The sequence below is a fragment of the Oryctolagus cuniculus genome, chromosome 13 (genome assembly GCF_964237555.1).
Source record: "Oryctolagus cuniculus chromosome 13, mOryCun1.1, whole genome shotgun sequence".
NCBI classification, from domain to species: domain Eukaryota; kingdom Metazoa; phylum Chordata; class Mammalia; order Lagomorpha; family Leporidae; genus Oryctolagus; species Oryctolagus cuniculus.
This window is the reverse complement of record NC_091444.1, coordinates 70,495,074-70,512,689: the sequence shown is the minus strand read 5'-3', so window position 1 is coordinate 70,512,689 and position 17,616 is coordinate 70,495,074. Positions and strand designations below refer to the sequence as shown.

The 17,616-nt window shown below is 48.3% G+C and overlaps 1 protein-coding gene across 8 annotated transcripts in view; it reads left to right on the top strand.

The window, feature by feature from the left end:
• Window positions 1-17,616, top strand: part of CAMK1D (calcium/calmodulin dependent protein kinase ID) — a 464,674-nt gene that overhangs the window by 180,947 nt on the left and 266,111 nt on the right. For 6 of the 8 annotated variants that reach the window (XM_051821552.2, XM_051821553.2, XM_051821551.2 and 3 more), the window contains exon 2: window positions 167-298. In XM_051821552.2, coding sequence (XP_051677512.1) covers window positions 167-298 — 132 coding nt within the window. Of the gene's footprint in view, window positions 1-166; window positions 299-12,800; window positions 13,744-17,616 lie in introns of those variants that run through there. The other 2 variants (XM_051821557.2, XM_051821554.2) reach the window with 2 other exon arrangements.

The window sequence follows — 17,616 nt, the reverse complement described above, 5'->3', positions numbered from 1 at the left end:
TACCTCCTTGCCTGAGGGTGTTTGGTGAAGGAGTCACAGTGCTGCCTGCACCCACGCCCAGGGAGGCAGTTGCTGTTCCTGCAGCTTTGGAGACAGGGTTAGCAAAACAGATGTGAAGCCAAACCTCCTGACTCTCCATCTTCTCTCTCTCCTTCTCTGTCCACAGCGGCGCCTTTTCGGAAGTGGTGTTGGCTGAAGAGAAGGCAACTGGCAAACTCTTTGCGGTGAAGTGTATCCCCAAGAAGGCGCTGAAGGGCAAGGAGAGCAGCATAGAGAATGAGATCGCCGTGCTGAGGAAGTAAGTGCCGGCCCGGGGGCGGCCCTCCGGCTCACGCACTGTCTGTGCTTCTCAGGAGGCTGCCTTCCCCGAGCTCACGGGGCCCCCAGGTGACCCACATCAAAGCACTTCTCCTGCACACCTGGCACCCCTTCTAACGTTTGTGGTGGCCGTTGGCGGTGGTTATTGCGAAAAAGCACAGCTGTCAGGCAGCCCTGACTGTGCCCTGAGACCCTGGCACTCACCATAGCCCCGTGACCTTGACCCGGTGGCTGAGCCCTGGGTCTCCTGTGTAAAGTGGAGTTAGTATCCGCTCATGGGGCGTTGGTGTGATGCACCAAGTGTTTGTGACATGCTGACCATAGCACCTGCTCCGTAGTGTTTGATTAAAGGTGGCTGCTGTTCTGCTGCTACCAGTACTATTGTTGCAACTGTGATTGTTGCTTTATTTTCTAACAAGGAGATACATCTCAAGACATCCAATGCCACCTGCAAAGCATTGCAGCTCATTTGTGGCAGAGCCTGGCATGCCATTCCTTCCTGAGTTACTTCCATGTGTTCTGGACGTTTCTGTCATCCTTGACCATGAACATGACACCAGAGACCCCACAGGTTTCATGGAGTTCGCTGTTGAGATGCCTTTGTTCCCCATTTGCACTGAGCCCCAATTGAAAACAGAAACTTGTCCCCTGCAGCGTAGACATACAGACAGGACCATGCTGACGGGACTGGATCTGCCCTAAGATGATTTTTCACTAGTGTGCTGTCTAGCTCTACTCCCCACACCGTCACCACCAAGCCATCCTACCATATCTCGCAAGGTTTGGGGGAACACAGCCTTCTGGAGTGCCTGCTTTTACATGTTTGGAGTGTGTGTGAGTAGCGTGCTGTGGAAACGTTTGAGTTACTGTTAATACAACGTGTCTGACTTAGCCTTGAGATTTGGGGGAGTTTGGAATCAGCACAGAGCAAGAATCTGTGTAGAGATGAGCAAAGCAGAATGGGAACAAGCTTTTCCAAGGCGTTTCGAAGCCAGGTGGCCCACTTTCTGTGTTCTTCCTGAGTAAGGCTTCGCTGTCTCCAGGGCCACCAGGGTCCTGCCACAGGATGCTTTGCCACCGTCTGTACAGCCGCAGCTCTGCTGAGGGTGTCAGGACAGCCTGTCCTGTTCCGACCCTCCTATGACTCGAAGGGGGACTCACAGCACACATGACGTGTTCCAGATGCCTCTCGATGGCTCGTTGAGTGCAGGAGTCGTTGCTGATTTGTTTGGGTTGATTTCTAGGTTCTCTGGCGTGTGTAGTAGGAACCCGCAGTTTCATGCTTTCCTGACTCAGGACTGCAGGAAATGATTCTGTGGAAGAGAATCTGGGGAAAACACATCAGTCCGTTAGCGGTGATGTGTATTTATGTTGCCCGTTTTCTAATATGAAACCAGCACTTGGGAAGACATTTGCTATGCTGGTGATGTATAGTTATACACGGCTGCAGTTAAACCTGGGAGGCGGAATGCTGGGTAGGGCACGGGGCCTCCTGCTGCTGAATTGAGGGTGGTGCCTTGTGGGCTTAGAATCCTGTTGTTTGCAATAAAATAGATGCAGCTGGAAAACATCATACGTAGTGAAAGGAGCCAGCCCCCAAAAGACGAGTACTGTATGTTCTTCCTGGTCTGTGGTGACTAACAGAGCACCTGAAAGGTAATCTGTAGAAGTGAAATGGACACTTTGAGATGCAGTGGTTTTGAACAGCCCTTGTCTCAACTGTTGAGAAACCGTTTATTTTTTCCCACCTATTATTTGTTGAATTCTTTACTGAGTGTAGGGTTAATCTTATATGTATACAGTTAATTGAAAATAGATCTTTGTAAAAAATAAGAATGGAAATAGAGAGGGAGAAGGGTGGGAGTGTGGGCGGGAGGGAGGGTAGGGTGGGGAGAATTACTGTGTTCCTAAATTTGTAGTTATGGGATGCATGAAGTCTATATACCTTAAATAAGGGGTTTCTAGGTAAGAAAAAAAATCAAATAAATTTTAAAAAAGCCTATGAAGTCGATTTCTATTCTTAGAGTTATTTTTTCATCCCTGTAGGCAGGGGGCATGGGTGTGGCTCTGTAGCCCAGTCCTGGTTTTGGCCTTTGGTTGTGCTTTAATTAGTCTCCACCTTGTGCCACACGCCAGCACTGACCTCCAGTGAGAGGGCGTTGAAACCCTGGGAGCGCAGGGCTTTGGAATACCGTCTTTTGATGGGGTCTGTTAGAGTGCCGTGAAGCGTGGCCCTGCTTTCAGGAGCAGAGAACAAAGAAATGATCTCGCAGGGGACCCGAAGGTGCTCTCCCAGCTGGCTTCATTGTTTGGCTCTCTGCAGATGATTCACAAGTGGAGCAAGAGGCAGTCCCACGTCGCAAATAGCCGCCGACTCTATATGGAAAACGAGCTGTAAAGAAAATAGTTTGGACCACTCTTTTTTTTTTCTTAAAGATTTATTTTATTTATTTGAAAGGCATAGTCTCGGGGTGGATAGAGAGAGAGAGATATTCCATCACTGGTTCACTCTCCAAATGGCAGCCATGAGTGGGGCTCGGCTAGGCTGAAGTCAGGAACCTGGGACTCTATTCTGGTCTGCCCCATGGATGTTAGGGGTGCTACTGCTTTCCCAGGTACATTAGTAGGGAGCTGTATCAGAAGCGGAGCATGCCCAGGATTCGAACCGGCGCTCATAGGGGATGCTGGCGTTGCAGGCAGCGACTTAACCTGCTATGCCACAGCCCCAGCCTGCGACCACTCCTAAAATGCTATCGTGGAGACATGGGTTCATTTTAACAAATACACTTCAGGCAGCGCTTCTGGGCACCCAGGTTAGAAGCTAGGATGCAGTTCCTGCCCCCGGGGAACTGAGCTGAGCTCAAGCATCCCGATGCCCCATTCTTCCTTTGGGGAAGATGGGTCCAGACCAAGAGTGAGCTTTGCTGGAGTAGAGAGGCAGACGGTGCCCCAAGCAGAAGGAGCAGCCCTGGCCGAGGGCAGGGGATAGGAGACAGGTTGTGTGCTGGGGACTCCAAGTAGACTATCCAAGGGGGGACAGAGAGCTCCAGGGGTGCCCAGGGTAGGAGGAGTGGGATGGTGGAGGGCCTTGTATATCTGACTTTGGCCTTGACTTTGATCCTGTGGACAGGATGTGGGAGCATCACAGGGGGTCAGTGAAAGGAACAACGTGATCCGGATGGATCCAGGCAGATGACGGAGGAGGAACTTGGAAGAACGGAATGGATAAGGACTCAGTAGACGCAGGGCGAGTAGTTATGATGCCATTGGGAGAATCTGGTGGGCAAATGAAGAAGCAACAAATTAAAATGGGAGCCATGCGGTTAGGATAGAAGACAAGGATGTGAGGATATGAAGACAGTGGAGTCTCAGGACTTAGGGATTTGGACAGAAAGAGTCGGGAGAGGGTTGAAGGAGAGGTAGGACTCTGGGATAAACACTGGGTTTCTGATGTGATGACTGGGTGGGTGATGACATCACCAGCTGACCTCAGAAATGCAAGAGCAGGAGGCCAGCACTGTGGTGTATGGGGACAAGCCACCACCTGCCACACTGGCATCCCGTATGGGTACCGGTTCAAATCCTGGCTGCTCCTCTTCCAGTGCAGCTCCCTGCTAATGCACCTGGGAATGCAGCAGAAGATGGCCCAAGTGCTTGGGCCTCTGCCACTGTGGATTCAGCCTGAGCCATCCCCAGATGTTGTGGCCAGCAGATGGAAGATCCCTCCCTCCCTCCCTCCCTCCCTCTCTCTCTCTGCAGGAGGGCAGGCTGGGTTAGGGATTCTTGAGATGTCCAAGTAGAGATGCACAGGTGACTCTCTAGATCTGAACTCTGCTGTGACCTGGGCTCGCTGGAGGTGAACGATTCTAGAAACTTCGTATAAAAGCCGGCGCTATGGCTTACTAGGCTAGGCTGATCCTCTGCCTGCGGCGCTGGCACTCCAGGTTCTAGTCCCGGTTGGGGTGCCGGATTCTGTCCCTGTTGCTCCTCTTCCAGTCCAGCTCTCTGCTGTGGCCCGGGAAGGCAGTGGAGGATGGCCCAGGTCCTTGGGCCCTGCACCCGCATGGGAAACCAGGAAGAAGCATCTGGTTCCTGGCTTCAGATGGGCGCAGCATGCTGGCCATAGTGGCCATTTGGGGAGTGAACCAATGGAAGGAAGACCTTTCTCTCTGTCTCTCTCTCTTTCACTGTCTAACTCTGCCTGTCCAAAAAATAAAAACAAAAAAACCAAACAAACAAAAAAAAACACCAACCAACCAAACAAACGAACAACGCCAAAAAACAAAACAACAACAACAAAAAAGAAACTTCATATAAAAAAAGATCTTTGGGTACTTTAATATGTTAATTGTGTCCCATATAGACCTGCTTTTTTCTGAATTCTCCCGTAAATGCTGGCCATGTGTTTGTTTCCACACTGTTTCTCATCCAAGTAGGACCATGTGAGAGACTGCTTGCCTTGGTACCTGCTGAGTTTATTGTAGGGTGAGAGATTTATTTATTTCATTGGATTAAAGTAATGGAGCTAATATATCCTTAAGGATGTTCTTTGTACTTGCTCTAAAAATAGTCCCAAAATGAATTTTCGACTTGATAAGTAGATATTAAAGCAAGTTCGGAGCGGGGAGGAAAAACGTGATAAACATCGTGGGAGGCTGTTGCTTTGCAGGGGGAGCTGCTGGTCTGGCTTGCGTGTTCAGGGGGCTGCTTCTGTGTGGTTCAGCGCGGGCTTTTCCCAACACAGTGTTTAGCTGCAGCCTTGGAATACAGCATCGTTAGGTTGGATTCTAGAGTTTATGGCTTCTGTGGTATTTACCCGGAGGGCTGGTACTGCTCAAATGGCATTTCAAGGGTACACATAAAACATTTTTTTTTTCTGGGGCAGAAGGCAAATATATAAACAGGCTGCATTTAAGTGAGAGATGAGGAGAGAAGGAAATGCATAAAGCTGGGACATGGGAAACAGGGCAAGCAAAAGCCATGATCTGGAGCAGCGTTTTCACTACTAGTTGGGGAAAATGAGGCTAAGACAGGTCTTGCTGTGGAGAAGGGGCCTGGGTGGGAACCGCTTTAGAAATCTGCATGTTTAGCGTGAGGATTGAGTTCCTGACTTCTGGCTTCAGCCTAGTCTAGCCTCCGTCATTGCAAGCATGGGGGCAGCAAACCAGCTGGCGGGAGCTCTGTCCATCCCTGTGTTCAGCATAGGCAATTCTATCACATACATTAATAAAAATGAAGAAGAGTGAGAGCCTCGCTCTGGGAGAGTGGCCCATAGAAGCAGGGGTGGGAACAGTTTTTCCCAGCCTGGAGAGCCTGGCACTGGGGGTGGTCCCAGCAGCACCATGCAGTGCTAAGTGTACTTTCCTAAGGAAGTCATGGCTGCCAAAGGTGGCGGATGCTGAAGCCGCAGGCCTGAGGCCCCTGTGGCCTGGGGTCAGGCTGGCTGGCAGCAAGCATGGTGGAAACAGGCCTCCTAGAGAAGGGAGATGCATCAGCATCCCAGCCACCGTGGTCCGGGCTCCAGCAGCCCCCTGGAGGGGGGTGGTGGCTGGATTTGTGGTTGCCTTAGACAAGTGTACCTGGTGAGAAGGCCGCCAAAGAAGAAGACAGCTGCTTTAGGGATTAAGTCCTAGCCTTTGGAGAAAGGCTTCAAAGTCGATGAACTCACTTGATTCGAAGGGAGTTCACTCATTTAAATCCCCGAGGGCTGCCAGTTTATTGGGTGTGTTAGAGAACTATCCACTTGAGTAGAAATTCACTGATGGCTGGTGAACAAAACCAGCTTTCCCATGATTGAAAGTGGCTAAGCTGGGGCCAGTGCTGTGGGTAAAGCCACCACATATAGTGCCGACATCCCATATGGACACTGGTTCGGGTCCTGGCTGCTCCAATTCCGATCCAGTTCTCTGCTATGGCCTGGGAAAGTAGTAGAAGATGGCCCAAGTCCCTCAGCCCCTGCACCTGCATGGGAGACCCGGAAGAGGCTTCTGACTCTGGATCAGCACAGGTCTTGCTGTTGTGGCCAATTGGGGAGTGAGCCAGTGGATGGAAGACCTTTCTCCCTCTCTGCCTCTCCTCTCTCTGTGTAACTCTGACTTTCAAATAAATAACTAAATCTTAAAAGAAAAAATAAAGTGGCTAAGCTGGAAACACAGACGCTTGGATTTCTTGGGCGCTGATAATAGCTTTGACGGATCTGTCAGGTCTGCTTAGAATGGAGTGTTCTATGATAGCCTGCTTCTCTGGAAAGGTGGCCTCAGAGTGGAGAACCCAGACAGTGGTCAAAAGCTCCATGATGACCGCTAGGGAGGCAGACAGATCGCTTACGGCTGTCATGGAAAAAACCCTTTTGGAAAGTGCCATCCATATAATACAGGGTTTGAGGGATGTGGTGAGCTCCACGGTGGTGTAAGTGTGGTGAGAGGAAGCATCCTGGCAAGCTTTGGGTGGACATGTGTCTGCAGGAATGTTAGCACACCCCATCCTGCACCTGCTGACAGGAGGCTGCGGGAAAACTAGTCACAGAAAAGGGGCCGCAGTCTTCCTTGGTGCCTTGCTAGAGCCTGGAACTCTGAGCCAGGCCTCCTTGGGTGTACTACCTAGGAGTGAAGAGTGAGTCTGATGCCAACACAGCTTTGCAGCTTTGACAGGACACATCTGGGGTTCCAGGTAGCTGCCTCGTGGTGCCGTGTACATCACACTTCTGATGTCATCTGAGACCCAGAATCAGTGTGTTTTTATTAGTGCTACTCATCGTTCACAACTCCTTAACGTGGAAGAACATAGGATTGCCTACAAAACAGAGATGTTTGAGCTAGCTAGAGCAGGCATGTTGGGTTCTCCCTCCAGGGGACCCCCATCTCAGGGTCCTCTGTCCCTGCCTCTGGCTTTTGTCCCCCAGTTATTGCACTCAGGGTGGTGCTCATGGAACAGTCTCCCTTTTCTTTATTCCTTTCTCTCATTGCACTCTGCAAATGTGTGTCTCATATCCTTCTCACTGAAGTTCCCCAAGTCACCTGCTTGATAAAATCCAGACCCCTAGTAAACCCGAGAGGAACAGGTGGCTGCTTCTCTCTGTCCCACCTCCCCCACATTCTTGCTCCAGTTTGACACACACCTCCTTAAGGATGCCCCCTGCCCCTGACCATCCTTGTCCAGGGCGCCCTTCCCTCTAAGATTTCCTGGCACTGAAGTTTACCTGACTGTGCCTTGTGAAGTCTGCTTCCTGAGAGTCCGCATTTCCTCAATCAGCCCTGAGTGGAAGTCATGACGGTGAAAATAGAGGCGAGGGGTAGGGGACCTCAAGGGAAATCAGGGTGGTCAGCACACAAGAGCTCTGGGGGCTGCTTAGGTGAAGGGGGTGTGGTGGAGGGGAGAAATCTGTGCTGACTTCCAGTCAGCTCTGCCTTTGGTGATTGTCTTAGGGCTCTCGAGAGGTTCAGAATTGATAAGCTATAGATAGATAGATAGATAGATAGATAGATAGATAGATAGAGGTTCAGAATTGATAAGCTATAGATAGATAGATAGAGGTTCAGAATTGATAAGCTATAGATAGATAGATAGATAGATAGATAGATAGAGGTTCAGAATTGATAAGCTATAGATAGATAGAGGTTCAGAATTGATAAGCTATAGATAGATAGATAGATAGATAGAGGTTCAGAATTGATAAGCTATAGATAGATAGATAGAGGTTCAGAATTGATAAGCTATAGATAGATAGATAGAGGTTCAGAATTGATAAGCTATAGATAGATAGATAGATAGATAGATAGACAGACAGACAGACAGATAGATAGATATGCAGAAAGAGACTCCTTGTGAGAAATGGGCTCCCACAGTTATGGGGCCTGAGAATTTTTATGATCTGCTCCCTGCAAGTTGGAGACCCAGAGAAGCCAGCAGTGTGGTTCACTCCAAACCCCAAAGTCCAGGGAACCCGAGGAGCCAGTGTCCTGGGGCAGGAGGTGGAAGCCCCGACTGAAGCAGAGGGAACAGCCTTGTCCATCCTCTCTGCCTTTTTGTTCTTTTCTAGCATTGACGTGGATGGAACGAGGCCCTTCCCTCCCCAAGTTAGGGAGGGCTGGTCTTTACTCGGTCTGGTGGTGTAAATGCTCCTCTCTTCTGGAAACACACACATGGCACACCCAGAAATAATGCCTTATCAGCTGTTTGGGCATCCCATAGCCCAGTCAAATTGACACCTAAAATTAATCATCACAGTGATCAAGACCTTCTAGAAAAGGAGGCAGAGTTGAGGGAGAGAGGACTGTCCTGTGGCTGCAGAGTGTGCTTGGATCTTGTCTGGCTGTTCCTGTTGCTTTTTATACTATACATTACATTTGTACCTTTATACTATATATATATATATATATATATATATATTAGATATATATTATAGTATATATCACTCTGGATATTTAGAGTAGTTGAAGAAATTCAGTGTATATTACTCTGGATATTTAGAGTGGTTGAAGGAACAATGTGCTTTAACACAGTTTTAGAAGCTGTGTCAGTTATTTGCATGCTTATTTCCTTGTGCTCGCTTTGTCACCTCATCTAGATATTTCCTTAGGGAGTTTGGCTCTTATGTGGACTCTTGGTGCTTCAATTCCTCTACTAATGTATTTTCACAAGTATTTTCTGTTTGCTTCTGTAAACCTGCCTAGCTTAATGATTTATACAAATTTCACTGAAATGATTCCAAGCAAAGTGTCTGTATGTATATATTCCTAAAAAGGCCAGCCTGGTTTATATTGGAGAATCACAGGACATGAGAGATGAAGTGCAGAGGAGTCCTGGGACAGGCGAGGATGACAAATATAGAAAAAGAAATAAACATACACCAAGGGTCTGCTGTGCCTTGCCTGTTCAGCTTTGGGTTCTGGCGTTATTTATATGAGCATGTAAATGATTTCAGTGAAGCTTTATCTGTGATCCACATTTTAGAATGCAGATAGTTTGATGAATGGATTTCATTTCACATGTTTGAAGTCCAAGGTTAGCATTTGGGTGCTTTAAAGAGTTGTTCATCATTGTATAACTGTAAAACTTCTCCAAGTTTAAAATTGAGGCTGGAGGTTTCTGTGGTCTGAAGCTGGGATTTGGGGAACATATAATTGAAGGATTTTTTTTTCTAAAATTGTCACATGGGACCTGATAAATACAACTTACTATGTATTTTTAGGCATTTGCATTTTCTTCTGTGAATATTTCAAATATAGTCTGGACCACGACACAGATAAATGGTAGATGTCACTTGGGAATTCAGATGCATACAGGGATGTTTACTAACAAGTATGATGTTGCTGTAGATGCATTGTTTTGGGTTCTTGTTGAAGTTACAGAAGTGGTGGACCAAATGCTCCCAAGTGCACATAGGTGGATAGATGGGATAGACAACACGTATGTGTATAACTACACATGTAAGCACAACTAATTTAAGTACATCTCGAGTTTTGATGTCTTTCTGTCAAAGGGCAATGAAGAAATTCAGTATATATCACTCTGGATATTTAGAGTGGTTGAAGGAACAATGTGCTTTAGCACAGTTTTAGAAGCTGTGTCAGTTATTTGCATGCTTATTTCCTTGTGCTCGCTTTGTCACCTCATCTAGATATTTCCTTAGGGAGTTTGGCTCTTATGTGGACTCTTGGTTCTTCACTTTACTTAGGAAACGTACTGCAAGGCTGTCAAAAATTGCAGCTGGTGGACGTGCAGATGGTGATAAGGCACGGGGAGAGCCTTTCGGGATTTGCAAAGGTGCGAGTGTTGGGCGTGATGCAGCTGGTAGGCGTCCCAGCTTTCACTGTGCTTCCGGAAGAGCTCCGAATCGCTCTGCTTTGTCCATTTGATAGCAGGAACCACTGGGATGCAGCGTGTAGTTTGGTGAGTGATGGCCCTGGGGAGGTGCAGGCTCTCACTGGAGAGGTCCTGGCCTGGCCTTCTGTGAGCAAGTCCCTGTTGGCGCTTTGGTTTCTCTGGGAGGGACTTCACTGGAGCCTGAAGTCTTAAACTCCCAGCGAAGAGTAAGAACTAGATACCTGTTAAATCCATGGACTGATGCCTTCAAAATCAGAATGGAGACTTCTGTCTCAGCCTGGTCTGTTGAACTGCAGCACAGTTTATTTATCCTGGGGGGTTCTCGATCTAGAGATTGTTCTGCTGTGGTTTAGAAGCTAGCCAGGACTTGTGCAAGCATCATGTTGTTTAATCCTCATGATGAACCAGTGAAGTGGATATTATCAGCCATATTTCACAGCTGATGATCTTAGACTCGTTCAAGAAATTTCCAGAGTCCATATAACTAGCAGTAAGTAGAGCAGGAAGCCAAACCAAGGCTGTCCATCTCCCTTTCTTTTTTTTTTTTTCAAAGATTTATTCATTTATTTAAAAGGCAGAGTTAGAGGCAGAGAGGAAGAAGCAAGAGAGAGAGGGAGACAGGAGAGAAGAGAGGGGGAGGAGAGAGGGGGGAGAGGGGAGAGGGGAGAGGAGAAAGGGGAGAGAGAGAAAGTCTCTCGGGGAGAGGGGAGAGAGGAGAGAGAGAAAAGTGTCTCATCTACTGGTTCACTCCCCAAAGGGCTGCAACAACCAGGGCTGACAGGCTGAAGCCAGGAGTCAGGAGCTTTATCCAGGTCTCCCACATGGGTGCAGGGGCCCAAGCACTTGGGCTGTCCTCTGCTGCTTTCCCAGGCATGTTAGCAGGGAGCTGGATCAGAAGTGGAGCAGCTGGGACTCAAATTGGTGGGTGCCCGTATGGAATGCCAGCATTGCAGGTGGCAGCTTAACCCACTGTGTCACAGCACCAGCCTTGTCTGTCCATCTTATACCATTGTTATTTGATCCATCAGGTCTCTGTGTTCTCTGTCGAAGAAAGTTTCCCCCAAGGCCAGTGTTGTGGCGTAACTGGTAAAGCTGCTGCCTTCAATGCCAGCAATCCCATCAGGGTGCTGGTTCATGTCCTGGCTGCTCCACTTCCAGTCCAGGTACCTGCTGATGTGCCTGGGAAAGTAGCAGAAGATGGCCCAAGTGTTTGGCCCCCTGCACCCACATGGGAGACCTGGAAGAAGCTCCTGGCACTTGGCTTTGGTCTAGGCCAGCGCTTGTCATTGCAGCTATCTGGGAGAGTAAACCAGAGCATGAAAGGTCTCTATCTCTTCATCTCTCTGTCTTCAATTCTTTCAAATAAGTAAATAAATCTTAAAAAAAAAAAAGGGAAAGGGGCCCCCTGTTCTTAACATAGGCAGTCATCTACTACGCATGGGAGGTGTGCATCAATGATGAGAAAATCATTTTCTATTTGGGACTTTTCAGCTAATAGACAGGTGGTATAAGTTATTAGCAAATACCCGAGAGTTGGCCTGCTGAATTCTGCAGCCAGTTACTGCACTTACATGACCTTGGGCAGGTCATTGCAGCCCTGGGCCTCCATTTACAGGAAATGTGGGTAATAACAGGATTTGCCTTATGTAACTGTTGTAGGGATTAGAGAGCCAGTGCATGTGAGGTCCCGAGAGCTGTGCCTGGCCCCTACAACAGGCTCTCTGCCTATTTGCTTTGTACATTTGGATTCCTTGTAGGGCCTGTTGCTAGACCGTGGGATCAGGCAGAAGGTGCCTTCCCAGAAGTCCCATCACACATGTATTGCGGAGCCCAGGGAGGCTCTGATGACTTAGGACCCCACACTAGCTGTGATGGAGGCGGTTGGCCAGCTTCATGTGGAGAGGATGCACTGATATTCTCAGTGGGGTTGCAGAGCTGTTAGGGATAATATCCATTTTCCTGTTGCTCTTGCTGTCAAAGCTCCTGTGAAAAGTGCTGCTCTCCTTGTGTCTGTTACTGGTAGCTCCTAGCTGTAGAGTCCTAGGTGTTAGAACTGGGAAGGGAGCTGAGAGGTCCAGTTCTCCTGCCTTCCAGCTGAAGGAGTGGATGTAGAGCGGTGAAGTGCCTGGCCCCTGGCCCCAGGGCCCAGAGCCAGCTCGGACAGATGTGGAGCTAGGTTGACGCTTTCTGGCTTCCTGATTCGGAACTGTTTCTACACAAACCACCCTGCCTCTCTCTCTAAGATTTATTTATTTATTTGAAAGAGTTACACAGAGAGAGGAGAGAGAGGGAGGGAGGGGACAGGGAAGGAGAGGGAGGTCTTTCATCTGATGGTTCATTCCCCAATTGGCCTCAATGGCTGGAGCTGCGCTGATCCAAAGCCAGGAGCCAGGAGCTTCTTCTGGGTCTCCCACGCAGGTGCAGGGGCTGAGGGACTTGGACCATCTTCTACTGCTTTCCCAGGCCATAGCAGAGAGCTGAATTGGAAGTGGAGCAGCCAGGTCTCGAACCGGTGCCCATATGGGATGCCTGCGCTTCAGGCCAGGGTGTTAACCCCCTGCGCCACAGCGCCGGCCCCCACCCTGCCTCTCTTATATCAGCATGTGTCACGAGAATCCAAGAAGATACCTCCCAAAATAATGTTTTTTCTTTTTAAAGATTTATTTATTTATTTGAAAGGCAGAATTACAGAGGCAGAGAAGGGAGAGAGAGAGATCTTCCATCCACTGATTCACTCCCCAAATGGGCCATAGTGTCCAGGGCAGGAGCAGGCCAAAGCAGGAATCCGGAACTCCATCCATGTCTCCGCCATGGGTGGCAGGGGCCCAAGCACTTGAGCCATCCTCTGCTGCTTTCCCAGGTATGTTAGCATGGAGGTGGATCACAAGTGGAGCAGTTGGAACTCAAGCCGGTGCACATATGGGATGCCAGTGCCATAGGAGGTGGTGTCACCCACTGTGCCACAACCCTGGTGTTCCCCAGATCTCCTGAAAAGCCCCTAGGTATGATTGGCAGGGACTGAAGAATGTACCCTAGTCACCTGGCCAGATTCCAGGGTGGGACACTGAATCTGGCTTCAGAAATTCTCTCCTGCTACCTACACTGGATGTAGCCTTGGTTCTGACCTCTGCTGCTTGGTAAGGAGCAGTGTTGCTACTGTCGTGTTCTGCCCTGCGTTGCCTCCTGTGCCCTGCCATTCTCTGGAAAGGAGTTCAGCACCCGGCCTCAGAGCCTGTGTTCAGACTACACATTGGAAAGGCTTTGTTCCCAGTTCAGCTGTCTTTGCTGATGTGGCCGCTGTGCCAGTTTCTTGTCCATGGAGTAAAGGTGATGACTGCTTAGGACGACGCCAGCTACAGATTGTGGAATGATCTGGAAAACTTGGAATGTGCCTCCCTACTGTGAGGTCATCTTGAAGGAGGACCTTCCCGCCTGTGTACCAGTAGCAGGCCAGGGAGGCGTGCTGTTCCTTTTCTGCTCCTGCAGTGCCTTTCCAGAATGTTCTAGAAGCAAATGGAAGGCTGCCTTCTCATGAGCCATCATGGACAGCAGACTAGGTTTGGGGGACTTGGGGTCACCCTGAAGGATGGCACAGAGTAGGTAAGGATGGCAGACAAGGGGCAGCCAGTGAGCAGCCACGGAGTGGACTGTGCAGAAAAGCTGACTGTTGAAGTCACGAGTTTTCCTCATTGGCAGATGTGTCTGAGTGGGGATGTGAGTTTCTGTGGAAGTCAGACTAAACTCTCAGCCTTTTTATTCCAACAGCAGATGTTCTTTGTCATGAGTCTCTTGTTAGGTTTTGGAGCAAAAGGATAATAGAACTATGTCCTTAAGACAAATGCCTCCCCATGTCTTGTGAGGTTGGTTCAAGTTGTGTTTCCACGAATCCAGGCCTCATTCCCTGGCTGTGGATTCCTGGTGTTTTTCTTGGCCTTTGATTTGGAATCCAGGTAAGACCTTCCCCAGGACAGAGCCACTGAGCTGGGAGTGTGGTGCCAAGGGTGGCAGTATACACATTCAGTGTAGTGCCTCAAATCCTGCAGTTGAATTAGCACATGAAGTGTATCTTGGATTACAGTAAAACTTGAGAAGCAAAGCTGTTAGAGGCCGTCTCTTTCCATTTAATCATGGAGAGGTCTCATTTTAGATTGGCATTTCTGTTTCATTCAGAACATGCATGTTTTAGGTGGGAGCCAGTTTTTAAACTTAGTTTCTCTTTAAAAGTGGCAATAGAATGCTTGAGAATTTGATGGACTTGTTTGAACCCTGAACATGAATTTTTTTTTCTTTTTTAGTGTTTGTCTTTTTTTGGAGTGCTTCATTTCTTAAAACCTTGCAGGAGATTGTAGGAAAGGTTGGGAAGCTGAGGTCAATGTACCAGCTTATCCAAGAGGGAGTTGGCTATTAAAATAATTTCCTGCCAGCCGGCGCCACGGCTCACTAGGCTAATCCTCCGCCTTGCAGCGCTGGCACACCGGGTTCTAGTCCCGTTTGGGGCGCCGGATTCTGTCCCGGTTGCCCCTCTTCCAGGCCAGCTCTATGCTGTGGCCCAGGAGTGCAGTGGAGGATGGCCCAAGTCCTTGGGCCCTGCACCGCATGGGAGACCAGGATAAGTACCTGGCTCCTGCCTTCGGATCAGCGTGATGCGCCGGCCACAGCGTGCCGGCCGTGGCGGCCATTGGAAGGTGAACCAACGGCAAAGGAAGACCTTTCACTCTGTCTCTCTCTTTCACTGTCCACTCTGCCTGTCAAAAAGGAAAAAAAAAAAAAAAAAGAAAAAAAGAAAAAAATTAATTTCCTGGAGGAATATGGCTAGTAGGCTTTTAACTTTCTAAAATGATCATTTGATTTAAGTAATATAGAGTTTCATTATGCACACTTGAGTTTGTAGCTCATTTAGGCAGTTTGTTTTAAGGACAATCATTATGTTTTTATGTCTTACTATTATGTAGTCAGTATAACTTTTTCAAAAGGATAATACTCATGTGCCTCTTTAAAAAACAATTTAGGGAGTGGGGATTTAGCCTTGAGGTTAACACACACGTGTCCCACATCAGAATAGCCGGGTTCAGTTTCAGGTTCTAGCTCGTGACTCCTGCTTCCTGCTAATACAGATTTTTGGGAAGCAGTGTGGATAGCTCAGGTAGTTGCGTTCCTGCCAGCCACATGGGAGACCTGGATTGAGTTCCTGGCTCCTGGCTTCAACACTGGGTCAGCCCTAGCTGGAGCCAACGTCTGGGGAGTGAACCAGCAAATAGGAGCTCTCTGTCTCTGTCTTCTGTCTTCTGTCTCTCTGCCTCTCAAAAAAAAAAAAAAAAAGTAATTTAGACTGAATAACTATTTTTTTTTGTAAAGCCCCAGTATCAGTCTAATATAAACTTCTGAATGGAAGCTGTTCTGAAGAACTACTTCCTCAAAAAATATGCCTGCAGATTTTCACAATATTGTTGCCGAGTCGGGTGAGCAGATGGTGTGCACGGCAGCGTGAATTCTCAGAGTTTATATTTCAGCCTTCTGTGTTCTCTGTACTCAGCAGTTCAGTTCGCGTGTATGTTCAATTTCTTCTCAGTAGAAAAATGCATATATTTAGTTGCATGAACCATAATTATATTAAATAAAAAAACCTTTAATATCAACATGTCATTTAGATTTTTCATAGTATTTTTTCTGGAATGGCACTGATTCATTGATTTTAGAAAATCTTTTTATTTTGAGCTCTTTTTATTGGAGATACAGATCCAATTAAAGTTCTTCTTTTCTATTACTCTTTTTTTAAATTTATTTCGTTTGATAGAGTTAGAGAGAGGCAGAGGCAGAGAGATCGATTGATCTTCCATCCGCTGGTTCACTCCCCAAATGGCCGCAATGGTCAGAGCTGAGCTGATCCGAAGCCAGGAGCCAGGAGCTTCTTCCGGGTCTCCCATGTGCGCACAGGGGCCCAAGGACTTGGGCCATCTTCCACTGCTCTCCCAGGCAATAGCAAAGAGCTGGATCAGAAGTGAAGCAGCTGGGATTCGAACTGGCACCCACTTGGGATGCCAGCAATGCAGACTGCAGCTTTACCTGCTACACCACAATGCTGGCCCTTCTATTACTCTTAAAAAAATTGTTAAGTGAGCATATGTAGAATAAAAGATACTTATGAAAGGAAAAGGAAAGGAATATTTTTAAGTTCTTGAAGACTGTGTGTTTTCAATAAATAAATATATTTATTGAAAGGGAGAGATTTTCTATCTGCTGGTTCACTCTGCCAATGGCCGAAATGGCTGGGGCTGGCCTAGGCCAAAGCAGGAACCCAGAGTATCATCTTGGTCTCCCATGTGGGTGGCAGGGGCCCAGGTACTTGGACCAACTTTCGATGCTTTTCCTAGCTCATTAGCAAGGAGCTGGATCAGAAGTGGAGCAGCTGGGACTTGAGCCAGTGCTCATATGGGATGCCGGTCCTGCAGATGGTGGCTTTACCTGCTATGCCACAGCACCGGCCCCAGTAATTGCCTATTCACCCAAGTGGATGTGGCAGTGACCCTGATGAGATACAAGTCTAGATGTACTTGAAACAATTCCCTTTAAAAAATTTTATGGTGGCCGGAGCCACGGCTCACTAGGCTAATCCTCTACCTGCGGCGCTGGTACTCTGGGTTCTAGTCCCGGTTGGGGCGCCGGATTCTGTCCTGGTTGCTCCTCTTCCAGTCCAGCTCTCTGCTGTGGCCTGGGAGTGCAGTGGAGGATGGCCCTAGTGCTCGGGCCCTGCACCTGCATGGGAGACTAGGAGAATCACCTGGCTCCTGGCTTTGGACTGGCGCAGCACGCTGGCTGTAGTGGCCATATGGGGGGGTGAACCAATGCAAGGAAGATCTTTTTCTCTCTCTCTCTCTCTCACTGTCTAGCTCTGCCTGTCCAAAAAAAATTTTTTTTATGGTGAGATGTTAAATAATTTAGATTTACCTTCTGATGACTCTGAATTGGAGGGCTATGAAGTCTAGTTAAGGAAGGGCTGTGGTTTAATTGTGTTGCCTCCCATCCCCCAAATTTAAAGGTTGAATTCCTAGTGTTTAGGTATTAGAAGGTGGAGGCTTTGAGAGGTGGGTACATCGTGAGTCATCCCTCCCCCGCAGCAGGATTAGATTTGCAAAGAAGACCCTGGCGAGCTAGCTGGAGGCTTCCACCAGCTAGAAGGCCCCACCCATGAAGCAGAAAGCTGGCCCTTACTGGACACTGGATCTGGGAGCACACCGACGCTCGGCTTCCCAGAGCACAGAGCTGTGAGCCACGAGTTTCTGTTGCCACCCAGTTGATGGTCTTTTGCTGCAGCAGCTGGGACAGACTAAGACAGAAGACCGCGTCGCACTTCCAAATGCTGGCCTTTCCCTGGTACCTCTAATTCTTCTCTTCTCTTTATTGACCTCATGGGCCCAGGCGTGGTCAGCGTTGGGGACTCTTCTCTTGCTGTTTTCCCATCCTCCCCTCTGCCTG